The following is a 26,892-nucleotide window of genomic DNA, read 5'->3' as shown; positions in this document are numbered from 1 at the left end:
TCATAAAAAAAAATGGAGGACAAAGGAAGGAGCTCTTTTTTACAACTATGGTGAATAAAATCCTTACCTAAACAAGATATGATTAAAAAAGATAAAATGAGTAATTTTGATTACATAATATTGAAGTTTCTGCCCAAGCAAACTTAAGCAGTTAGAGGAGAAACAATCTGGAAAAAATCTTCATAGCAAATCTAATATCCAAGACATAGAATCAGTACTTACATACAGCAGTGTGCTGCAGAAATGTTTAACTGGCTCTCAAAAAATGTACTCCTGACATTTAAAAATTTCATGTGTATTATTAACTTTTTCTCCATCACTCTAAATCTAGAAATCATCAAAACAACAAATGAATAGCTGATACGCAGCATGTTAATTTCTGAGGTGAAAACACACTGAAAATTAAGTAAGTCTCCTCTTTTCAGCTGGTTTCCTTTCCTCTGATTGGAGAGTATGGACATCAGAGAACTCCTCCCAGACCCCACAAATAAAGAAGGGGCTGAGAATAGACAGCAGAATTCACCACCTTCCCCCTCCCTTACAGCTTCTTCTCATATGTTGCCTTCTCCTGTCAGATGATAAGCTCTTTGCAGGCAGGGGTCATCTTTTGCTCTTCTTTGTATTCCCAGCACAATAGCACATAGTAGGTAGATGCTTAATTAATGTTTATTGACTGACTGATCATCTCTCAATTGCTGGTCAAAGCAGAGGAACAGGTAGTGTACGAATGAAGAAAGAGAAGCTATCAACAACTATATGGAAAATATAATCCAAGTCACTGGGATAATAAAAAATGAAATTCAAGTAACTCTGAGGCCCAATATCACATTCATCATTTTGGCAATGAGGACAAACGAAGAAAACAGCAATTGCTGAAGGGATTATGAGGCCACAGGCCAACTGATGCACTGGTGATATGAACTGGCTCAACCATTTTCTTTTTTCTTCTTTTCTTTGTTTTTTGGCTGGGCAATTGGGATTAAGTGACTTGCCCAAGGTCACACAGCTAGTACATGTGTCAAGTGTCTGAGGCCGGATTTGAACTCAGCTCCTCCTGACTCCAGGGCTGGTGCTCTACTCACTGCGCACCCAGCTGCCCCCTCAACCATTTTCTTGAAAAAAAAAAAAAAAAAGGAACTATACTCCCCAAGTCACTAAACCGTACAAATCCTTTGACCCAGTGATAGCACCATTATGTAATTCTGGGAGTTCCGAGACAGAGGGAAAGGACTTATCTATATGAGAGTATTTATAACAGTACTTTTTCCTTGGCAAAGAACTGGAAACAAAATATCAATTGGCTATCAACTGGGGAATGGCTGAACAAACTGAATATGAACAAATTGAAAAATGATATATTCAGGGGAATGCACAAAGACTTGTATGAACTGATGCAGAGTGAGGTGAATAAGAACCAGGAAAACAAATTTATACGATGGTCGTGGCGTGAGGGGAGCAATTGTGAAAGACCAGAATTTTGAAGCTCCGACCATTTATGACTTCCAAACACAGATGATGAATTGAATCTTCCATCTTTTGGTGGAAAGGTGACAGACTAAAGGGACAGAACTGGACATGCATTCTCAGATATGGCCAATATCTTTATTTGCTTAGATGTGACTGTACATATTTGGCATAAGGGATAACTTCTTGGGGGGAGTTGAGGTGGTGGAGAGTGACAGAAAGAGCATTCTCAAAGACATTTTGGAAGTTGCACAGAGTAGAAGGGAAAAAAATAGAGCAATCTGTGACTGCCTAGTTCAATTTCTATTTTTTAAAAACCTATTGGTAAAACGTGGAAACTTCTTGATGACTTCATTGCCTTCTGTCCAGTAGCTGCTCCCATTCAATCAGGACAGTTCTTGCTGGTAAACGAAACTTCTTTGCCCCTTCTTACTGGCATAATGTTATCCAAGCCTTCTCCAACTTTCCTCCCAGCAATCCCTGCTCGGTACCTTTACGGCATGTGTTTTCAGCACATAACACTCTGGGCAACGAAATACTTTCCTATGGCCAGCTGTAACATAAAACATATACGACCTGGAAGACTCATTGCTTCTATGAGAATATTTATATTCTTCTGGAAGAGGCACTGCTGCTGAATCCTGGGTATGTACTGCTAAACCAAATGGAAGAAATCTAGGAGACCTACAGAGGCTCTTCTTCCTTCTGAGGCACCTCAGGCATAGTGGTTTTCTAAAGATTCCTTTGTTGTATAAAAGAGAGAAATAAAGCTAATGGTAAAAAACAAAGGTCATGTAAGAGAGAAAAACGCTTTAGTAAGTCAGCATGTGAGATATTTTGACAAATGGAACCCTTAAGTCATAACCTTTAAGTGGCTAGCCAAACGGAGGAAATTTCAGGGCTAATTAGGTTGTCAAAAATCTTGATTTGATCACATGGGAACATCGTATCATTAGAAAACACTGACAAAATAATGTCTTGGCACCTGCTCCCTCTTTGGTTTATCCATGCAAATACTTCGGCCATGTTACACGTACATTAACTCTCATGTCCGATATCAGTACTCTCTATAAAAGACTTCCTTTTGAATGTTAACTATCTAACGTGAAGGCTTCGTGGGCCTTCTTTAATCTTCTACTAAGGGAACCTAATACTTTTCCTGCCACTCATCTCTGTGAAGGAGGCTATGCTTGATAGTACATTTTCAAATCAGTCTTTATTTCATGCTACTTAAGTGTTTCAGGTTTTTATTTTAATAGCAATGTGCTAGTTTACACTAATAGCAACATATAGGTAATTAAAATAACATACATGATATTGACATATTTATACTTCTTAGAAATGATGGAATGTATTTACACACATACAAATATATGACAGTGTTTTAAAAATTCCTTTACTAATTACACGTTTACATTTTCTGAAATGACCAAATGAAAATGCTTTATTAAGCTCTTTCATTGCAGTATTTATAAAAGAAAGGTTTTCAAATGTCTACATTTTCCTTCATTCCTATAACTGTTTTGCAAGTCCTTTTTTTTATAGAACCATTAGAATTCATCTGGATAAGCACACATCACCAGATACTGTGGAGCTTCTAAAAGTAACAGAGATGATGGGTTATTTAATTAGTTGTGTTTTTTAAAAATAATAAGCTGTAAGGGAAATGATAAAACATTTTCCCACTTCCTCTGAATATAAAGGCTCTTTTTAAGCCAGATTAAAGAGCACACACCAAAATGCTACAATAGGAAAGAAAACATGATTGGTTCTTGCTTTTGACATAGAAAAATACAATTCAATACACAGGTGACATTTATTTTTTCATGACTACAACCAAATGAAAAAAACTGCAGGGAGCCAGAAAAAATTTCTACCCCCACTCTAAATGCAACGAGAAGCTGCAGCAAGTTCACGTATGTTTTATGTTAAATAAACAGATAGCTCAGACATTGTTTTAGGTACCTCTTTTTATCCTGGAGATCTACGGCACAGCATTTAGAGCCAGAAAGAACCACCCCTTCATTTTATATATGAAGATGCTTATCTTACAGAAGAATAATGAAGTGAATTCTCAAAAGCCACAGAGGTAGCAGGTAAGAGAATCAGAATTTGAACCCAGATCCTTCAATGCCAAATAGTGCTATTTCTACTGTACCAGGCTACTCCTGAATGTGAGCATGTGACCGTACAGATTTTTAGGTGCCAGTGTCTGCACACGGATATAATTATATTTAAATGTTATAGCTCTCTTTATGTCTGGCTATGGGAGTTTGTCATCAAACAAACAAAATTCACACAAGCACAAATCTAAGTTCTAAGCCATATGGTTGGTGAGTTTGTGTGGATTCTTGAAAACCATGGGGTCTGGCTCCCACTACACTTGCTCCACTGCCGCTGTTCATCCCTGAGAACCTCCCAGGGAATCCCAGCCACCTGTGCTGCTGCCCCTGCCCCCACCTACGTCAGGTGTAGCTCTGAGCTCAGAATCAGATTCCGCTGCATCCCAAATACATGAATAGTTGTTCCATTTTAAACCTGGTCTAAATGACCACATTGCTAAACTTCAGATTTCTATGCTAGAAAAAGAGGATTTTTATTTTGTCAAAAGTTCATAGGATGCAGAGATGGAAAGGATCCTAGAGGTTGTCTAGCCCAATTCTTACACTTTGCAGATAGGACTGGTGAGGTTCAGGGAGGTTCTGAGGTCACAGAAGTGGTAGTTGCATGGCTGGGACTCAAGCCCAGATTTTTTGATCACTGGCATGCCTGAGGTGATCAGGCTGTGACATATTATCAAGGGCACTTTCATGCATGAGAAATGGCATAAAGATATCAGCTAGGATATGAGTGATGACAGATGGCCAGGGTGGCACTTCTAGTGCAATGGATGGGCCCTCTAAGGAGGATTTAGGGAAATACACAGCTAAGAATGGTGCAGGATGAGAACACAGGCACAGGTGAAAGCAGCACATTCAGGTGGCTGCGTCGGCATGATCTAAAGAGGACTATGCCATTTAAATAAAGTCTCATACCTAAGTACACACACCGGCAGCCAAGAATCCAGATGAATGGCTCCTTAATCCTTTCAGACCCTATTAATTTGGTTTACAGGGGCAGCTAATGCTGGGAGATCTAACTTAAGAGAGAACTGGCAATGAGGTTAATGGTAAAAATGCAGAATGGGTCAGACTTAAGTCTCTGGCTGAGGGTCCTTTGAATGGTTTCTTCTTCAGTGACAGACTTCAAAATCAGGTGATATCTTTAGTTCAGGTGAACAGGCTCACTGAATGTTAGTGCTAGAAGAAAACAGATATTATCTAGTTCAACTCCTTCCTTTTACAGATAAAGAATTTGAGAACCAGGGAGGTGAATGTTTTGGCCACGGCCACAATGCCAATGGAAGAAATGGGACTCAAACCCAGGCCTTCAGGTCCAGTGATCTATGTAACATACTATTTCTCAGTAGATTTCCCAGCCCATCTTTCTAAGATGCCTATAACTAAATTCAACTACGGAAATTAGCACAGGCTTAGACCTAAAAGGAAAAGATTGTCTTTCTTTTCTGCTCGTTTTTGAAGGCATTCTGTTAGCTTCAAAACTCGGGGAGTGTTTGCCTTGTCTTCTCTCATCTAGTGCTATGATAACTGTAATGAAGAGGTAAAAGCGCCGAGAGGGAATGAGAATGGGAATGGGAATGATGGTGCAGACCTTTCTTTCTTAAGCCTAAAGAATTTAGAACTTGTTTTCACAGATCTTTTTTATCGGGATGCCCAGAAAAAAAGATCAAAGACTCCAACCAATTGATAGTTAGAACCTCTTTCTACAAAATCCGGACACAAGCGGAAGTGAGAGAAGACAGAGGTGGGCAAACCTGGGACACTGGGCTTAGGAGCAGATAAAATCAACCCTCTGTATCACATTATATACAGGTTCTTTGGAATGGACTCATCTGTGTACACCTATGATCAATCACACTGTACTATTTTTGTTTTGGTTTTGATATGACATACCATGGCTTTTAGTTTAATTGATTCTTATGTGTGACTAGAAAAGACAAATGATGGAACATTACTTCAGAAAGTTAATACTTAATTTACTTAGTTCTTTTTGTGGGACTTACAGAAGAGGATAAGAAGTTATCATGATTGTGTCTGAATGGGATCAAACTGTGTTGCTGTGAGGAAATTCTATTAGGTATCTTAAAGTAAACCTCTGTACAATAAAACACATTGCATTAAAATTGAATAGTCAGTTTGGGCCAGTAATTCTACTGCAACAATAATCCTCCCATAGGACCAAATAAAGCGTACTTTAAGGGAGGCCAGAGTATTCCTCCAAATCAAATGGCATAATCTCCCCTAAAATGGAGAAATGAAGCAAAACATTCCTGTCAGGAATTCTGGAAATAATCCCTTCTAAGAAAACACACCGACAGATACACACTTTCAAAAAACCAGAAGCCTGGCAGTGGTAGTCACATCATCTCTCTCTTCTGCTTGGCCAAGACAAACCCTCAAGGTCCTGGTAGTCTTTACACAGCAGACAACTGGTGCTGCTGTTGCTTGGGCGGGGCAAGTTCAAGGAGGGCCTGGACGGTCACTGCTACCTGGGTCAAACCTTTTTCTTCTAAAATATGGAGAGGCAAACATAATCGCTCCTGAAAGGGGATAACATAACACAGAAAAAAAAATGAAAGAAAAGAAAATGGAATGAACAACAAAGTTTAAAAAACAAAACAAAATAAAACAATCCTGCCCACTTACCAACTGAAAGATGAAATGTTAAGACATGAGAAAATCAACTAAAACACACAAAATCACATGCATGGATTGTGTCTCCCAATTATTAGTGATAATTTATTCTAATGAATTAAGAGAGAGAACTATACAGGCTGAGTATATATCCACCATTACATACTAGTATGTTCCAATGACAGTCATTTTATTAATCAGCAAAATTCAATGCATAGAGAACATCTGGAGGGGACTGAAAGTGGACAAGCAGCATATACTTCTTTTTTTTTTTAAGAGGAATATTACATAGGCAGAGTGGAGGACATTGGGAATGGAAGAAACAACATTTTTTTTTTATGACAAAGATCCAAATAAAAGAGTAGAAACCTGAAACATAAAAACAACTTTAAGCTTTCTGAGAATTTGCTAAGACTTGCCTGGAAAAGACCATTGAATCAAAGATCTAGACCAGGAAGGGACCTTAAAGGTCCTCTAGTCCAACCTCCTCATTTTACAGATGAGGAAACTGAGGCCCAGGGAGATTAAGTGACTTGCCCAAGGTCACACAGGTGGTAATCATCAGAGGCATAGAGTAAACTCAGATCGTTTGGCACAAGAGCCAGGGTTCTCACCACTGCACCACACTGTCTCTTAATGCACTACAAGGGAAGGCTTTGGAAATTCTATGCCAGGTACATCAGAGATGCTCACAGAACAATTCTGACAAACCAGGGAGCAGTGAGCATGAGGTAGACTGCCATCTGCATATTGGAAACTTGAGTTTTACTACTTTGAGAGATGCCACAAGAAAAGAAAGCAGTTGAGCTTGAGCTCTTGGGCCTTAGACTCATTCATTTATGGTAAATTCTTAACTGAGATTAATGAGAGTATGGGGAGGTCAGGAGATCAAGCTGAATTAAGGAAAAGTTTGAATCACAGAAGCTTTTTGTTACTGTCTTAAATGTATTTTTGTAGAGTTTAGGGTTTAAGTGTGTGTATAATAATTAGAACTAGGTTAACAAGACATTACCTTATAAGGGACAAAGATAACGAATTTCTGAAAATAATGTGAAGTCAATAGGTCAATGGTTCGTCCGCACACGTGTACTTGTAGAGGGCTTAAGGGTTTTAAACACCTGGTTTAGTCCTGCTTCCAAAATACATGTGATTAGCGAGCGCTCTCCCTACAAAGAGAGAACTCAAAGGGAAACTTCCCCTGGTACTTCCAGGCCTCCTGTCATGAATTAGGGGAATCCTAATTAACAAAGTTTAACTATATGCCCAAATTGCTTGGGCAAGAAATAGGGTATACACAACACTGAAAAGAACACAAGGAAGCTATCTGACTCCGGTGACAATTTTAGTGCATTTGTAGATAAAAAAGGTGGTTTTCCTGTGCATTCATTTGCTTAATTTTCACAGGCACTCATTTCTCAGGGTTATTAATAAGAAGTTTCGCAAAAGTTGTACTTAGTAAACAGTTATAATTAAAAATAGAACATTTTCTTTCATGGCAATTATTAATACTTGTGCTATTTAGTTATGTTTCTGATTTAGTAGTCTTTTCTTTTTTGGCAAAACAAGATACCTAATTATTTGGTAGTGTTGTAAAAATAGAAGATTTGTATATATCTGTAAGTGAATGGATTAAAAATCTAGGATGAGTTTTTCTATAGTGTTTTCTTCTCAGATCACAGTTTTCCCAAGTAGGAAGGCAGCCTTCTCAATAAAGCCAACCATCCTGGGGGCCTCTCCCCTTTAGAACGGCAGTCAGTGCGATCAGTTTAGACTTATATGTTTAGATGATGCACCTTTCACCTTCCAGTGCCCTGAGGGCCAAAACTACATACAAAATGCGATAAAAACAAAAGCTGTTTTATAATTACAGTTGAGAGGAGGTTTGTTTTTCTTTTAAAGGAGAAAAACTGCTAGAATGATCACTGTCGCAATCGTCCATCATCATAAGCAATAAAATACTTTGGAAGGAAGGCACCCGTGTTCAATATTTACAGAAGTATCCTAAGAAGCCAAGTACATTTCTGTGGTTGGTTGTCAACAGTGCAAACAGAGCTCTAATGGCAAATTCCTTCATTCAATAATTGTCCTATCTAATAAGGAGGAAAGCTGAAGCAGACAGACACTCAGGCTGAATGTCTGATCTCAAACGAGAATGCCAAGTATCCCCAAAACAGCTATTTTCTCTTCACTGAAGTATTTTCTCCCCCTCATTCTTACATGGTCTAAGTTTTAATAGAAGAGCTCATGAGAATGACTGAAGTAAATGTTCAGGAATGCATTTTATCACAACTATAATCTAAGCTTAGTTATGAGGTAGTGCTTTAATATTTTCATCAGTAGGGCTTGAAGAACAAACGCTAAACATTTCTGAAGGATGAATTCAAATTCCCTGCTTTCCACCCAAAGCAGAGGCTGCTGCCTAAAAGTGACAGAACCTCCGTGTCATTCTCCTCTATACCGAGGATGCCCAAGGGGATAACATCTGCCTCACATGATACTGACAAAGAGCTCTAATGTTTTTCACAAATGTCATAGGTTCCTGTCTGTATTCCAAGAAGGCAGAAATAGATCTTGGTCCAGGATAATGAATAGAGCAAGTCTGGATCAGCAAAAAGTCCAGACACTTTTAATTTCTTAAGCCCAGTGCAGAAGCAAAAAAGCTCAGTTAAATTGTTTCGCCTATTACCTCATATTTTGAATTTATACTATGGGCTTAAAATATTCATGGAAGGCTTATATGTAGAAAATATATATGTATATATATGTATGTATGTATATATACTTATACATATATATATATTTACTTGAACTTTTGCCAAGACTAAATCTCATTGTTTGCTAAATAGAGAGACAACAAATAATGTGTATCTGTGGATACAAACAGAAGAAGAGTCTCAATTTTTAGGTATGGAAACCCAGCAGAGCAGTTTTGGTGACTTGGGACAGGTGGCAGCTAGAAACCAGCCAGATGTTAAAATGGCATCACTACTTTTCTGGTGGTTAGTATGCTATCACAAAGTAAGGCTGGGTATTTTACAAGGAAGAAACAGTTTATTGCCATTGGGTTACATGGATGGCCTGCAAAAATGGTTGGTCCCTGTCTTTTGGAAGTTAAGATCTATGTAAGTCTTTTAGTCTAAAAATAGGCTAAAGATTTATGTCATGAAAAGTCTCTAGTATTTCTAATACTGCACAAAGACCACGGGGTCAGGAGAATGGAGATATTCACTACAAAAAGTTATTTTCTAATTACTATTCAGCAAATATGAACACAGAATGTGGCAGACACTTATTGGAAGACTATTTTTCAGCTAGAGGGAAAAACCCAGTTGTAGAACATACACAGAGAGAGCATTAAAGTACAGTAAAATGCCACAAAGCCCAGAAGCTGGGCAGATAAGGAGATAAGAGAGGATTCTTCTGAATGTGCCCCAAGAGAAAGAAGTGTTTCAACAGTCCTTTTAACGCTGAGGTTTAGCTGAAGGATGTCTGAAGGGGAACAAAGATTGTCCTGTCCAAAGTGTAAGCAGGAAAGGAAAACAGACAGAAAAACAAAGTCAGTGGATCAGAAATACAGACTTTAGTGCAGAATTAAATCATGAAACCATATCAGTTATACTCCAAAACGTACACACAATACTAGATTTCTTTTTATAATTGCAAACAAATGAAAAGATTTAAAATTAAGTATTTTAAAGATCCCAGTAATTGCCCAGGCCTGATTCTACTAGTGAGTAAAAATGGCTTGCTCCAGGACAAGAAGAGTATAATTTGCAAAGGTGTATACAATCTTTTTTATGCTAAATGAGGTTTATGTCTGTTGGGGACTACAGGAGGCTATAACAAGCCTTTCTTGTCGTCTCCCCATCCCCCATCATAAGAAATGATTTCTGGAAGGAATTAACAAATAGATGTGGCAGTAAGCAAGGAGTGTTGGAGAAGGAAAAACTGAAGCCCTAGAGAACAAATAGGTATGAGACAATAAAAAAAAAACCCCAGCAGATCTGGAGACCAAATAATAAGTGACATTCACATGGTACTTTCATATAGAGCACAGGGTAGCAGATATCAATCAATAAACATTTATTAAGCACCTACTATGTGTCAGGCACTATGTTAAGTGCTGGGGATACAAAAAGAGGCAAGAGAAAATTCCTGCCCTCGAGGAGTTTATAATCTAATGGGGGGGTGCAGGTAGGGAGGGAGGGCAACATATAGACAAATTCCTACAAAGTAAACTATGGATAAACAGGAAATAATTAACAGATGAAATCAGTAGAATTAAGAGGTGTTGCGAAAGGCATCCTGTAAAAGATGGGATTTTTACCTGGGACTTTAAGGCAGCCAAGGAGGCCTGCAGCTGGAGCAGAGGAAGATGAGTGTTACAGGGATGGGGGGCAGCCAGAGAAAATGAGCAGGGCTGAGATGGAGTGTTTTGTTTATGGAACAGACAGGATCAGTAAGATAGAGAGGGAGCCTCAGTATCACAAAGACTTTGGTTCAAGTTTCGGCTCTGATAGGTACGGGGCATGTAACTCTAGGCAAGTCACTTAACCTCTCAGTTCTCTGGGAAACTTTCTTGAACCATAAACTGCACGGCACTTACTGAACTGTTTTAGTAAGAGGGAGTTTCCTCATTGGGAGTTCCATACATCCATGAAATTATAGTCCTGCCTTCCCCTTTTGCCCCAACATATACAGTGTTTGCAAAGCACTTTATATGCATTATCTAATTTGAACTTCATAACAATCATGTGATATAGGTACTAAAGGCAGATATCATTATCCGCATCAGAGGCAGGATCTGAACTCAGGTTTTATTTAGTTTAATATTCTATCTATTATGCCATGGTGCTTCATCAAAGTATTACAAAATCCATGGTATGAACACTTCTAATTTATGTAATTTACTACATGTTTGTCCTGAAAGAACCAGTAGCACATGGCCAGAAAATCAACTTACTCACTGGGAGAATCGGGCCAATTATAACTAAACCCAGCTCACTTGTATCTAGGATCAAAAACTCACAGAACATTAGAGCTGGAAAGGCATCTATGTGACACTTAAGGTTACAAGATGATAGGTCAAACCCAGTTTTCTTACAGATGAAGAATTTAAGAAATTATATTAAATTAAAATAAAAGAATAACATTAAATAACATGAAAAGTGACACATTTTCTTGAAAGTTAACAACTGATACAAACCTTTTGGTAGAGAATTTATCCATATATGGTATATATGGAGGTATACACACAGATACATATACATCTATATATATATATATACACACACACACACATACATCAATTTGAGAGCTTTATATACTAAATCAAATGGAAGTTTACTTTCTATTCAAGTCAAATAGAAGCAAAAATGGGAACAAGTAAAAACAGACATTTTATTTAGTACGACAAGACTTCCTAATATCATAAGATTCAAGATCTTTATATTTCAGAAAGACCAACCAAGGAGAGCTACAGAAGAACAGGGAACTTGAAGACATAAATGATGATGCATTCTTAGAGAATTACAAATAAATCATTTACCTGTTTAAAATATAAGCATTTTAAAAAACAGGTCCATATCTTTACAGACCATGATCGGCCTTCCAACATCAACAACAGTAAACAGTTCTCTGGTGCTAAGGTAGAAAGCTAAAGGAGCAGGTAAAGGAGCCAAGTTTTAAGGGGATCCAGAGCTCTGGGAGGGCTAATTTATTAAGTAGGTGAGAACTTTCATAATGGCTTATTCTGCTATCTTTGAAGAGCTCTTCTTCTGAAGGTTAGTAATAGTATAAGGCATCTGCTTTTATACATTAGTAAGAAACAGTTCACCTGAAGATGAGCGCATAAGTTGAGATATAGAGGCTATTCAAAGGACTCCACTGACTCAAACTGAGAGCAGCGGAGGTCAAGATTAAGTCAAAGGAGTGGGATCCATCTTGTTCTTCTATCTCATGGTATTTATTTGGGCAGATGTTAGAAACTTGGATTCAACTTGGGATACTGATAAGCTTGGTGAGAGCCATAATCCTACTTCCTTCAATGTGCTCATACAGATTTAATGAAAAAAGAATTTCTTTGAGTTTGTTTGGATGACTCTGAAATACGCTGAAAATGACTGGGAAATTCAGTTCTTTCAAAAGATAACTGATAAAATATCCGACTTTGCCAAAAGCCCAACTCCCATACTGATCCAAGAGGGCTTGCGGTTGGGAATCTTTGATCATTTAATGACATATATTTTGATGAATCATGGCTAACATCAAGCAATGATACAATAAAACATTTTTAGAAGCAGCTGAGGATATGCAGCTTTATAATCATGATTTCCCTTTACAAACTGTTCAGGGGTTGACTGTCCCTAACAGTAATAAGCACTGATAATAACCCTTGGTAAGAATTGTCAAAAACACCAGGAGACAGACTCACAGAAGAAGAAATATTATAAATACATTATAAAAAATAATTTTCTTAATGACAGCTTTTCTAATAGAGATGCTGTTAGGACACTGGGATGATTAAAGAGAGACTGCAGTTGTAAAAGCAGTATTTAGCCTAAGTGGTATACACCTGTGAAAAGAATAAGGTGGGAAAATACAGGAAATAAAAAGTATTTCATAACATGAACACATGTTGTAGGAATGAGGATTTCTATAATGATAACCACTAGTAAAAATACAGAAACCAATGCTCTTATATATAAAATACAGAAACCAATTTAAATATTATTTCAAAAAACTAAGTTATTAAATAAATTATTTTAGAATCAGCTCTTCAAAATACACAGCATATTAATGAGAACAAAAGTTATTTCAGCCTTTATAAGTTCCTTAGAAGGATTAAAAAGATATAGCCTTAGGATTTCATGTTTGCTTCTGTTAAGACAAATGATTAAATTTATCATTGGGTCAAATATGGCAGGAAATTAAACTAATTTATTATAAACTTGCTGAAATTAATCAGCAATTATTAAGTGCCTTCTATGAGTAAAAAATTCTGGCATTCACTTATTCTTTGAACAGGTTTTTGTTGAGTATCTATTATTTTTATTATTTTTTACTTGAGGTAAGTTTAAAAAAAAGTCTTGTTATGGGAACCACTGAATAAAAATATTAGTTTATTCAAACCTCAGGTAGAGAATTCAAAATGTTGAGGTAGACATGAGAAAGAAGACATTTCAGTATACTTCCTTTAAGGCAAACTGGCAAGGAAATTTTTGGTTGGTGAAAATTACGGGATTTCTCTCACTAGTTAAAGTAGAGATACCCTAAATAATGCAATCTCTCCCTTCTGGTTTCTGTTAGATGGCAGTGGTGAAAAAGTCCTGGCACAAAAAATGTGTCTGAGATATTTTTCATGACCTCTGCAACTGGAGAGACAAAGATTCAAGAAGCAGCCTGAGGATTTCAACCTACTGGGATTATTAACTTCAAAGGAAAACACAGAACTGTGGAAAACGGAACCCAATGGACAAGCTCGGGGTACCGGCACCAATTCAGAGAGTTGACAAAAAAGAGCTAAGGACTTCTTTCTTTGAAGATGTAGAAGGCAAAAATTAGGAAGACTAAGATTGCTAAATAGAGGATTAGTGACAGCTTCAATGTATCTATTTCTTAAACCTTATTCTTTATGTACACATGATTTTAATTAGTGTTTTCTAATGTTTCTGCATTTAGCTGTTTTAATACAGAATTAAATAGTTAACTAAGAGGGACAGTGAACTAATTTCTATCTTGGATAAACATGGGACAAGCTTTAATTGTTTAAACCATGAAGTCAGAAGCAGGGTACTTGCTGGTAGAAGACTCAAAGTATAGGAAACAGATAATTTGCTCTCAATGTAAATTTGCATTATGCAAATTTGGCATTACATAAAGAATTCAGAGAGAAAGCTGCATTCCAAAAACCCCACCTATGTCAACTTTATAGTACTGTGCTCTCTGCTCCTGCCCCTCAGCATTCTGAGGCTTTCTACCTGACCACAAAAAACAAAAAACGACCCCAAAACAAACCCTAAAAAAAGCCTTTCAAGTAAAAGCAAGAAGACGGGGAACTTGACTTGAGATCTCTACCAAAAGAGGAGATTTTTTGCCCGGCTCTGCCCTGCTGCCCACATGTCCAGCCCCTACACATCTGTCTTCTGTCCCTCTATGCTCAGGTACCCACTGTCTGCCCCCAGCTCCACTGTGTTTCTCCTTCTGCTCTCACTTCTCCATCCCCAGCCCCCAAGTGTCACTGACCTGTGTGCAAGCCCCCTCCCTCCATGGGTGCAAGGCCCCCCTTCCTGCCTCTTTTCTTCCCTCCCTCCCTTCCCCATGTCTACTGGCAAGTTCACATTTATGTAAAAATTGCTTTACACAGAAGTCTGCACAATGGTCTGATTATATAAAGTGAGAACTGTATGTAAAAAAAAACCCAAAACGGTCCATTCTAAGTGCTGAATGTGCATGCCTAAACATAAAGTGACAATAATGAGACAGCCAATAAAGCATATGACAAGTATCAACTAGTTTAGAGATATATGCCAGAGACTTAAGACAGGGGTATCAATTTATAAATATAATTTTTAAGTAAAATATTATAAAGCTGGAGACTATACTAAAAATACTATAAAGTTGTTGGGCTATTGATGGTTTTTTTTGACTATTTAAAATAATTATTTGTAGGGCATTATTTAAAAATCATTGTAACATCATTTTTGTTAATTAACTTGTGTATCTCTTCCAAGGTCACAGATATGAAACAGAAAGGTCAATTACATAGTTTTTTTTCAACATACATTATTTGGATTAGAAGTCTATATGTCTAATCTTTATAGGCTCTGGTAATCAAGAACGACCTGCATAAACTACTCAAAAATTAACTATAAGACCAAGTCAAGAATCTGGCTCAGAACTGGACCAAAAGATCACCATCAACTTGTATTCTTAAGAGCTGTTTTACTAAATAACATATAACTCTACATAGACAATAGAAGAACAAGTGTATTTACCTGAGGTACACCAATTTTTCTGCAAGCCTCTAAAAAATTTTCCACATTTCTTCTGCACTTAGCCATTGTCAATTTAGGCTGCAATGAGAAAGAGAGAGAGGGGATATATACATGCATGCACACACACATACACACAATTACCTTTTTTAGTATTTGCCTTATACAATCAAAGTCTCTGGCTAAAACCATCAGTTTTATTTTTAAAATTTTATTGAATCACATATACACACACATTTATTAAGTGCCTCTTATGTGCCAGGCATTGTACTATGCTGGGGATACAAAAAGAGGCAAAAGACAGTCCCTGCAATCTAATGGGGGAGACAACATGCAAACAAATATATACAAAGCTAGCTATGTACAGGATAAACAGGAAATAATTAACAGAGGAGAGGCACTGGAATTAAGAGGGGTTAGGAAAGGCTTATTCAAAAGATGGGACACATTTGACCACAACGCACACACACACGTAATAACAACACAGTAAAATAGTTCTAACTGGGGGCTTGGTGTAAGGCAAGTACTAAAAAAGGGAATTATTAATTAAATATATGCACATACAATACATATATATGCATATACATAGATATATGCATTTACACACATGCACTATACACACACATATATGATTCAATAAATTTTAAAGAAAAATGATGGTTGCTACATAACAATACAACAAAACAGTTCTAGCCAGGGGCTTTGATTGTGTAAGGTAAGTATTAGAAAAAGGAATTATTAACAAAATTAAAAATATTTGCTTCTGAGTAGGTTAAAGATTCTGGATGCTTTTTCTAAGTGGCAATAATAGTTGAATTTTAAAAGCTTGCATCAGAAGTAACTAATTTTCCCAAATGTCTTATCTTAAGGAGATATGTTACTTACTGGTAAAACTGTTTCCTTGTATATCTATCATGCCTGACAGTTTGTACCAGTGCTTCTAATCACACTATTCCAAATTCTGGAAAAACTCTTTGGTCTAATGTGTTTCCCTTAGACATATCCCTCTCCTAGCCTATATGTTTTCACCTTGTCAGAGTAACTAGGATCCTCACGTGACCGGTTCTTTAGTTCTGATCCTGTATGAATTTACTTAGGTCTAGGATTTAACAGTCAAGAGTCGGTCAGTTTGTCAAAGGGAATACATCTTTGGAGAAAGAAGCTCCTAGGTGTAGGTCATACGTAATAACGGTCTCTTCAAATATGAGATTTAGTTGTTTCTTACCGCTTGGTACCGCATGCTGGACCACCAGCAGATGGGGCACAAAGTTAAGCAGAGAATGTCAGTAATGTTGAGAACTGAAATGAGAGGCTACGTCTATCCTAAAGAGCTGGAGAATCGTGAATCTAGAGCTGGGAGAGATAACTAACCCTCCAATTTGACAGATGAAAGTGAGACCTGAAGAACTTGAGGGACTTGCCTCAAGTCACAGAGATTATGATCTGAACCCAAGTCCTCTGACTCAAGAGGAAGTACTCTTTCCATGGTACTATACTGTCACTCTCATAGTCTTTATGATAGTGCTTGAAGGTGGGGAAGGTAGGTGACTGGACTGTGGCCCGGGGCCTGAGCTGTGCCATTAACTTGAATTGGTTCAAAAGTAAAAAAAAAAAAATCTATTTTTATATGTTCTTTTTAAAAAAGGTAATAGACTTAGGACTCAGTTCTTTCATTATAAGGATAAAGGGATTCTTTTCAGACAGAAAAAATACTATTACTATTGTGGAACATGGAAGGAAAGCAGTTTGATTTTTCGTAAAGGGTTTTTTTCAGACTGAAATAAAACACACAGAATATAGCCAGGAGAAAGTCAGTCAACCAAGAACAAATATTTCTGATGTAGTTACTACGTGTTAGGCACTGTTATAGGTGCTGGGAATACAAATAATTTTTTATTTCAGTATACTTTGTGGCTTACAGTACATAAAGAAAATAGAAGATGCAGTAGTTGCTACCTTCACTGGCTTGGAATTTTCCTTTGGAAAAGAGATTGACCCAGTTAAGAAGGGATAAATTTCATTCTTCTTTAGGTAATTCCTTCTGAGGGAGTTGATAGGTACAGAGAGTCAATATACTGGCTACTTCCAAGGGGGAACACATTATGCATCCTCCTTAGGAAGAACCTGGTCTAGAAGATGGGGATACTGGTCAGAAGATGAGTATATGAGACGACTTCAAGAGATATGGGAACATAATGGAAGGAAGGAGGGTTAGGGGGAGGAAAAAACCCAGCACCTATGAGGTGGTGGTGGTGGTGGTGTGAGAGAGGAATGAAGAAAACTGGAACCCTATCCTTTAAAGTAATGAAAAAAACCAACAACCATGAGATCTGGAAATGTGAGGACCTGTTTTAAGAAAGAAGATTCCTTTTTCAGGTTAAATATAAGAACTCTGAAGTTGTTAATTCTGGGCACAGAGAACTAGTTTTTGATCTCCTCAGATATGTTTGGCACAAGGAGAAAGGATAATCTCAACTGCCATGTAAAGCTTGATCTAGGAACCTTGGACACCCTTAATAAATGAATCAACCAATAAATATCAAGAGACTACTATTTGCCAGGCACCACGCTAAACACTGGGGAAACAAAAGGAGGCAAAAAATTGCTCCTGCCTTCAAGGAGCTCACACTCTAATGGGGGAGAAAATAGCAAACAAATATATACAAACTAGTGACACGCAGGATGAATAGGAAATAACTGAGAGAAATCACTAGAATTAGGAAGGGTTGGGAAAGGCTTGATGTATAAAGATAGGATTTTAGTTGAAAAGCCAGGGAGACTGTAGTCAGAAAAGAGGAGGAAGAGTGTTCCAGGCATGGATGACAGGGATTAAGAAGGGAGAGAGGAAGGACAGAAAGTGGAGACATTTATTATAGATGACCATCTCTGAATGCAGCTGAGGTGGGGTGGAGGAGTAGCTCACGGGAGAAGAGTAGGTTGAGCAACTGAGTGGTTAGGGTATTTGAGGGAGAGTCATGTATGTTAAGAGTATGTTGAAGTTCCCTAGGGCAGAAGTTGGGGAGGACAGAAAAACTGTAAGCCAGGTATCAAACTCACTGATGAAGGAAAGGCAGGACCTGGGATTCTGTAGATGACAGCTATTAGGGTTTTGATTAGGTGGTAGATATGAATGAAACATGAACCTCAAAGGCAGAGTGTGAAGGAGGAAGGGGGAGAAGCTAGACGTGGCAATGGGGAGCAAAGAGAATTCCAACTTAATAAATGTTGAACTGAATGGTCTGAGGAAAAAAAAAAAGGGCTAAACAAGCCTATGGGGCCAATTTATTCAGATGTACAATTCAAATGAATATAAAAGTGATCAAAAACAGTAAGTATATCCAAACTCTATACAGTAAAAACCTGGTTGTGGTAATATTGTTTTATTCAAAATAGCTGGTAGTTCACAAAGACTCCAAGCTGCGAATTCATAAAAGATCTCTTTTCTGAGATACATCTCAGTGTGCTAAACCCTAGCATTTCCAAAGTCAATGTTCTCTCCTGAAATAGTAAGTTTACCGTACACGTTCTCCTCTCCTGCCAGTGAAATTTTAAATGGTTACTACTCATGCTCCCCACTAGCTCAAGAGCAAAATGACAAGTCAAATATTTTCATTTCCTAGACTATCCAACTAGCTGAGTAGTTATCAAAGTGCTTAATATTACTCATACTCATTTTACATGCTTTAATGGAAAATACTGTGCTATATGGTGGTTGAAGAAAAGAAATTTTACCTCTCCTCAGCTCAAGTTTAAATTTTTCTCTAAAAATCTAGCAACATATTAGTTTGCAAGTGTTAACTTTTTGGAAAAAATAATGGCAGTTGTATGATATCTTTCAGGAAATGATAGCTTCTTAACTCAACTAAGAGAAACTGGGAAGCCTACAAAGTAAAGCATAAACTCTTCCTTCAGTGGCTTCCTCCAACAATATGCTGATTCCTGTCCTAATCACTCCAGAACAAAGAGTAAGATTTTTGGTCCACTGGGTTTGTTGCTATGTGATGGTTTCTTTTTTTTCCTTCTACATACCTGGATACATTTTCAAAGCTCAGTAAGAAAAGAATGGCTACCTGCTTCCTAAGGAATCAAACTGATGGACTGATTTTGAATTTTATTAGATGGGGAAGGGCCTAGTTAAGTCTCTTAGAGGTTAGCCCAGTATCTTCAATCTTCTGTCCTGAGTATCTGACATTGATCTCTTTGTTGGAAAAAGGATACAAACTCAGGGTCTGAAATATACAGAAACGTTTTCTTCTGATCAGAAGAATCCAAAAGTCCAAGGACAGAAGGAAGGGACTGTACTTGGAGAAGCTGGGATAGGAACATGATAAAGATAGAATCCATAGGCCTATATGCATAGTAGGGGCAAATGAACACAGCATTGTCTACTTAATGAAAATACAGATGGGTAGCATGGCTGAAAGAATCCTTGGTTTCAGGAAACTTGCGTTTAAAACTCAATTCCAATAATTCCTAGTTATGTGATACTGAGCATATAGCTTAATCTCTCTGAGCCTAAATGCTATCATCTATAAAATGGAAACAATATTTCCATTACTTATCTCATGGGCTTATTGTGCAGGATATGCTTGGTAAAACTTCAGGTGCGATATAAATTTGTTACTATTATTATAACAATAGGTGAACAAGATATGAAATATATGAAAATTTAAATAACTAAAAATGTAAACACATAAAGTATCGTTTAGGCTATTAAAGAGAGCTAAGTTAATCTGTTAGTTAACCAAATACTCTCTGATCCTTATATACTTACTACAGCAGGTGAGGGAACATGAATACTGGGAACAGATCGAGGACGCACATGGTTGGCCAAATGACAAAGAACAACACCATCAGTAAGAGCTGCTCCAAGATCACAAGGCAGAGAAACTTTCAACCGGAACTCAATATTCTAGGTAAAAGAAAAGGCTACACATGTTACAATATGAATTATTACTCATATTATCTATATATGTATGTTACATTTATCACATGTTACATATATCACACATACACGTTACATATATTAAAATGTGATATATTACAAGGAAGGAAAGGACCCAAGAGAACTACAAAAGATATTTCATTTGCATATGAAATCATCCAAAAATTGAAGAAAAAAAAAGAATATTACTAAAGTGGTGCAATGTCTCCACCCCAAGTGTGAGAACAAATTGCTGGGGTTCAAAAGTTACATTTTCTAACTTCTAGAGTGTGGAAAGCAGCCAGACTAAAAAGAGATGGTCGTAAAGAACATTATAAAACTAATCATATTTATCTTCTATGGAGGATCTGATCCCCTTTGTTACAGTAATTAAGGTGGGGCTTTTTTTTTTCCACTGTTTTCTCTTTTAGAAAGCAAAAGTAATCAAGTATATTTGATTAAGCCTTACTGTAGGTGCAAAGCCCCAGGTTCATACCCTTTGGCTGATTAGGTGTGAACCTTCAGGCCCTGAACAGGGTACATAAATGCAGAGGTTAGCATTCTGTCTGGGGCTCCCACCCACTGGAAGAGTGGTGTATGACTCTGGGCAAGCCATTGTAACTGCCCCGCCCCCCACCTTGCTAACCCAGACCCATTGGTTCTTCTTTGGTAACTGAATTGTGATTTGGTCTGTTTACATTGTCTCTGTTTGTAGTTTGTATTTGCTCTGAACTTCAGGGTGCTGGCTTTTCCTCCTGAACTAAGTGAACGTTATTTGTATGTTGGATTAAAGTGAGATTTTTAACCCCTTAAAGTTACTTTCCTTAGTAAAGCAGATCAAAAGAACCTGTGCTGGCAGCTCTTGTTGGGTGTTACACCTCAACAGCTGCTGCTAGCTGAATTATTGTTACGCCCTTTCAATCCCAATTCACCACAATCTTTACTCATATTATCTTAGGTTACATTCTTTTCCTCCTGCAGCTGAGAAGAAAGGAAAAGGACTTGGAAGTCCTATTTGATTTAAATCTCATCACTACACTTGATCATGTTCTGAATTCTCAAAAAATCTATTCACCTTGGTGGTGCAAATTCAGAGGCTAAGAAATGACATAACAGTCAAGAATCCTAGTGAAAGAAGAATTTATTTTCTGCTATGCCACCAAGTCAGAGGAGACATATTTGGAGAGTGGCGCTTAATGTTTTTAGTAAATGGCTCTTTGGTGGCAGGATTAATGAATGATGCCTTGATCCTTGACTATAGGGGTATCTCTGAAACAGTATCACTCAAAGGTAACAAGAGTACACACCTTTCGTAGCTGATCAATTAACTCCAACTCTTCCTCACGTTGTTTGGAATTCTGTCTTGATCTGGGATCTGCAGATTCAGTGGTTGAAGTAGAAGAAGAAAGAAGGGGTGAGGAATGACCTGTAGAAAACCATGAATATAGAAGGCTGGTCAGGTAAATGCTAAGCTTTACATGGGTTCATACACTTGCCTTGTGTGGAGAAAAAAGTCAGATGATTTCTATATGTGGCTAACTCTGTGGTTAGATTAAAAAAAATCATACTAATGTTTCTTCTTCAGAATAGTGAATGAGTCTCCATGTCTTTTTTGGGATCTGTAACACTCTGGTAATTACATGTAGATAGATATATATAAGAATTATAACATTTGTTTCTGTTACTTGGTTATTTCTTTTCCCTTTTGAGTCCAGGCTAAAAACTGTCAGATTAACAAGTAATAGAAGGCTAGCTTCAAGTAGATTTATTTTATCATTATTTCATTTTTTTAAAAAATGAAGAAACCAGACTGTACCAACACATACCAAATGTAATAATCCCAAAGGGAATTCAGAAAAGGAAGAAAGCCAATTCTGCATAACTCAAAAAGGTTATTCTATTTCTTCACTATATCCATTTCTACAATCACCATTTCTTACTTTGCTAGATGGTTGAGATGGAACAAAAAGTACAACTTTGAATACAAATAGCATTATGCTTTATTCTTGATAGGTCTCAAGGCAGTGAGATCACAGATAAGGATGTGTTTTACATTTTTGCCAAGGTAATGAGATGGCACTGCAGGGACTGAAAAGAATGGAACAAATCAGCTTCACTCTGCAGCACAAAGTGTCTTCTTTGGTACTACTACATACCTTGATTTGTTTCATCTCTGACAGCTGCTCGGAAAAGGAAACTTTCTGGTCGTTGGAGCTGGTTTCTAAAGGTAGAAGTAGCAGGAGAATATGGAGGGGAAAGGTGTACTGAGACAGCATGGAAAGGCAAAAGAAAATTGAGAATGAAATAAATGAGAATGTAATAGAAATTATAGAGCAAAAAAAGTTTAATGAAACAGCAATCAAAGAAGCATCAAATGAAAATAAGAAAACAGTGTGATAATTATGGCTTTGCACATCACAAAAAGTGTAACCAAAGGAAATGGGGAATGTAGGAGAGCGTACATGCAGAGTATTTTTACTTAAACAAATATCTTATTCTCTCTGAAACTGTCATTTGGATTGACAATGCATGAATTTATTTAAAACTTTTAGTCTGCTCACTTTTTGTTCAGAAGTTGGTAACATAAATTTGGTGAATACCCTAACTGACTATCAAAGGCCATAATGATGCCTATTTTATCATTCTTGAATTTCTACTTCAGATAAAGAAGCTACAACACGGAAATATTTGCCCTTTGAAAATCAATTACAAAAAAATTCTCACTATGTGAGGGAGTAATCTAATCTGAGGCTGGTTAACTGTGGTTTTGTGCTTATTACCTGTTTGGGTTGTAGGTGAACCTGGTGAGATGGTAGATCTGTCATCATTCTGTGGATAAATACGCAAATGTCAATAATTATTCAATGGGAAGTACTCACTCATACTCATAGTTCCTTTGGGAATAGAAATATATGACCTTTCACTTGGGAATAAGAATCAGATATTATGAATTATAATTTTCTTTAGAGGCTAAGGTTTTTTGGTTTGCATACAATGAACAGAATATACGTTCTATGGAAACAGGAAAAGCTCTGCTTCATGAGCCTTTTCCTAGTATTAAAAAAACCCACAGTATTATATATGGTGGAATACTTTACAGGAAATACACAGGGAAAGGCACTGGAACGAAATACCATTTTACAGCAGTGTTTTTCTGGAATATCTATCAAAGTACTCAGGGCAGGGGAAAGAATGTGTGAAAGTATTGCTCTAAAGCTAGTCAAGAGACAGAGGGAACATTTTATTAATTTTAGACATGGAAAGGGACATTGGAGATATTAGGCATATCTGTCTCAAGGTATAACTTTTTGAATGTTTCGGATTGTAAGATGTTCTAGATTCTTGGATCCTAAGGAATTGTAAGCTTGTCTTGTTGATAAGTTCAGGTTTTAGAAGATAAAAGGAAATGATGAGGAAAATTTCTATTCTGGACCTGATGATTCTGACTGACAAAAACAAAATTAAAGTAAGTGAAAGCTTGGAAGGAAGCTGCTTCTAACTGATAAGGAAGAGGACCCTGGCACAGCAAGGCAGCAAGGTGGTACAGTAGATAGAACACTAGACCTAGAGTCAGGTAGACCTGAGTTCAAATTTGGCCTTAGACATTTACTAGCTATGTGACCCTGGAAAAGTCACTTAGTCTCTCTAAGCTTTGGTTTCCTCATGTGTAAAATGGGGTTAATAACAGCACATGCCTCCTAGGGTTGTTCTGAGCATCAAATGAGAGATCTGTAAAGTACTCTACAGATTTTAAAGTAGGAAGGAAGGGAAAAGCATTTGATAAGTGCTAAGGGCTTTATAAATATTATCTCATGTGATCTTTACAACAACCCAAGGAGGCAGGTGCTCTATAAATGCTGTTGTTTTCATAGCAGTCTGATGCTGACGCCCAGTATAAGCTGAGGCAAAGAAAAAAAAGAGTACAAAGCAACAAAATGGCTTAAAAAGCTCCTCCTAAAACAAAATTACGTTGGGAAGGACTTTCCCAGATCTGATGGGAAGGAAGTATCTGAAGCATGATCTGAACTTGGGCCTTTCTTACTGACTCTGAGTACAGCATTCTACCTATTATTACCACTTAGCAGCTTCTGATGTTGATAGATGTGATGACCCAGAGAGAGAATGTAGAAAGAGGGCCTGGGACACGGCTTTGGCATCTAAACTCTTAGTGGAGGAGAAGACATGGGTGAAAATCTAGCAGGGAAGACAGAGGAATGGTAAGAAGGGTGGGAGGAGACCCAAAAGAGGGAATACTGTTTTAAAAGCCAAGGGAAAAGTGAGTATAGGCACAGGGAATGATGTATAGTATCAAAACCTGCAAAGAGGTTAAGTAGAAAGAGGACTGAGAAAAGGCCACTGATGTAGCAGTCAAGAGACTGTTGATAACCTTGCGGGAAATTGTTTTAGCTAGGGAATAGGACTTGAAATCAGACTGTAAAGGACTGAGAAATGAGTGGGAAGAAACAAAATGGAGGTGATGATTACAGACAACACTCTTCTGAGTAATTCTTCCCTGGTAATATTTTATAGCCTACTAAGATGCCCACGAAACATCTGTCTCTTGGGTTTTAAGTGACTCTCAACCCTAATTCATCAGAGACTATGGCATTCTATGACTTGTGGCCATATGGTATTATTAGAAGACTACTGACATTAGAGGGATTAGCCTTTAAATCAGGGAGAAGCTTGGGGTCATTAACAAAACACTGTCCAATTTCTAAAATGCAATATAGCCCATTTCCCTGCTTGATTCGAAGTCTATTTCACTATTCAACATATATATGAAAAGATAATCTCTTTCTATGAACTCTTCATTTAATATGATATAAAATTCTGGACAAGAGGCATTTTTTTTATCCAATTTTCTGTATTTAGTTAGGCCAAACTCTCTTCTAATTATGGATCTCATTTAAGGGACTCTACAATGTTCCATGGTTTGATGCAATTAGCACCATATCATCTGCAAAGAGAAGCATCTGGAGCATGTCATCATAAATTTCAAGGAATATTTTAAGATTTTAATACATGCATGAGAGACACCTTATTGGAGAAAACCTTTAAAGCAGTGTTTTGGTCTTCTGAATCAAATACTTTTTTATAATCAACAAACAATAAGGACAGCGAGATCTTGAACTTTTTTTCACCTTTCAGTCAATTGTGTGACTTACTATAAAGATGTGGAGTGCCACAGAACTCTGTGAAAGTCTGCTTATTTCATTCTCCTAACTTTATCGAGAATGCCCTAGATATGCTTATAAATTATTGTCATAAAGAGTTTGTAGAGATGGGGCAGCTAGGTGGCACAGTGGATAGAGTGCTGGGCCTGGAGTCAGGAAGACTTATCTTCCTGTGTTCCAATCTGGCCTCAGACACTCACTTAACCCTGTTTGTCTAAGTTTCTTCATCCGTACAAAGAGCTAGAGAAGGAAATGGCAAACTACTCCATTAACTTTGCCAAGGAAACCTCCAAAGGAGAAATGAAGAATCACTCATGACTTAAAAATGACTGGACAATAACAACAACAACAACAAAAGAGATGGGAAAATAGCCAGGACAGCTATTAATATTCTTGGTTACTTCTTTCAATATTAGTGTCTGCATCTGAAAAGCTGCATTGGAAAGATCAGATTTGTAGAATCCATTATTTCATAGAAAGCAAAGGTTGGGTGTCTCCTACTTTAGATCTCCCAGGTTACCAGCACTCTCCTCTTGAAATGACTTTGTATTTACTTAATTGTTCTGTACCCCCAGTAGAATGTAAGATCCTTGAGGGCAGCAACTACTTTGTTTTGTCTTTGTATCCCCATCACTTAGCATAGTACCATGCACATATTAAGCACTTAATAATTATTTCCTGAATTTACTTGGCCCCACACAGCAAAACTGTAGGAAGGCAAACTCTGGCTTAATATAAGAAATAATGTTATCAAGTAGAGCTGTTCAAATAATGAATAAGCTGCCTCAAGAGGTTTCCAAATGAAGGATGGGTGATCGTTGTCAGGGAGGCTGCAGAAGGGCTCCTGGCCTCAACTAAGGGCCTCAGACCGTATGACCTCTGCGGCCTCTTCCAAAGCTAGGATTTTAAGATTCTAAGGTCCTGTTCTGAGGGACAGAGGAGCAATTACACTGGAAAGAGGATTACTTTACTACCAAAATATATCTGTGAATTTATCAATGGGTACAAGTTTTTCCAGTGGTATGAAACCATCCGTGCCTTGATTTTTGTCAATGTGTTTCTGTAAATTCTCCAAAGAGGATATGATCAACACATTGACAGAATGAGGATTAATTTATTTAAAATACTGGTTAACTACGAAGGAATTGGTTAAACCTAGAGCTAGAAAGAAATAATAAAAATTAGGTTAAAATAAAAAAAGGGGGGGATTTTCTTTATTTTTCCAGGGCTTCATATTTCTTAACATGTCAAACACGATTTTATAAACAAACCAGGCATATAACAAGTAGAAATGGACTTAAACTGCACCATGATGTATTTGAGTTAAATTTCTTGACAATAAAACTTGCTAACCATCAGTATGGATTACTGACAAAATCTGTAGAATTGCCTTCCCTGTTGTTCTTTAAAAATAGAAAAACACAGATTATTATCTTTCTGTAATTTACAATGGTTCTGACTGGGGGTAGAGGGTAGACCAGATAATCCCTTAAGTCCTTTTCTTCCTTATAGGATTAGTATTTCTGTGGAAAACTTTGGTATTGTTAGGTTTTGGGAAGTGTCATACAGTGATCTAAGAT

General features: G+C 37.3%; 1 protein-coding gene across 5 annotated transcripts in view; it reads right to left on the bottom strand.

Moving 5' to 3' along the window:
* Window positions 1-2,661: 2,661 nt before the first annotated feature.
* The window catches only part of LRCH3 (leucine rich repeats and calponin homology domain containing 3), a 158,832-nt gene continuing 134,601 nt past the window's right edge, over window positions 2,662-26,892 (bottom strand). For 4 of the 5 annotated variants that reach the window (XM_036743308.1, XM_036743307.1, XM_036743309.1 and 1 more), the window contains 6 exons: window positions 22,916-22,964; window positions 22,292-22,399; window positions 21,443-21,561; window positions 19,986-20,123; window positions 15,215-15,292; window positions 2,662-6,124 (listed from right to left, as the gene is read on the bottom strand). In XM_036743308.1, the coding sequence (XP_036599203.1) occupies window positions 5,999-6,124; window positions 15,215-15,292; window positions 19,986-20,123; window positions 21,443-21,561; window positions 22,292-22,399; window positions 22,916-22,964 (618 nt within the window). In that variant the 3' untranslated portion in view covers window positions 2,662-5,998. Of the gene's footprint in view, window positions 6,125-9,126; window positions 9,730-15,214; window positions 15,293-19,985; window positions 20,124-21,442; window positions 21,562-22,291; window positions 22,400-22,915; window positions 22,965-26,892 lie in introns of those variants that run through there. The other variant, XM_036743312.1, reaches the window with a different exon arrangement.

This window comes from Trichosurus vulpecula, chromosome 2 (genome assembly GCF_011100635.1).
Source record: "Trichosurus vulpecula isolate mTriVul1 chromosome 2, mTriVul1.pri, whole genome shotgun sequence".
In the NCBI taxonomy this organism is placed as follows: Eukaryota; Metazoa; Chordata; class Mammalia; order Diprotodontia; family Phalangeridae; genus Trichosurus; species Trichosurus vulpecula.
Note: the sequence above shows the minus strand (reverse complement) of the source record. Positions and strands in the feature narration are given on the sequence as shown.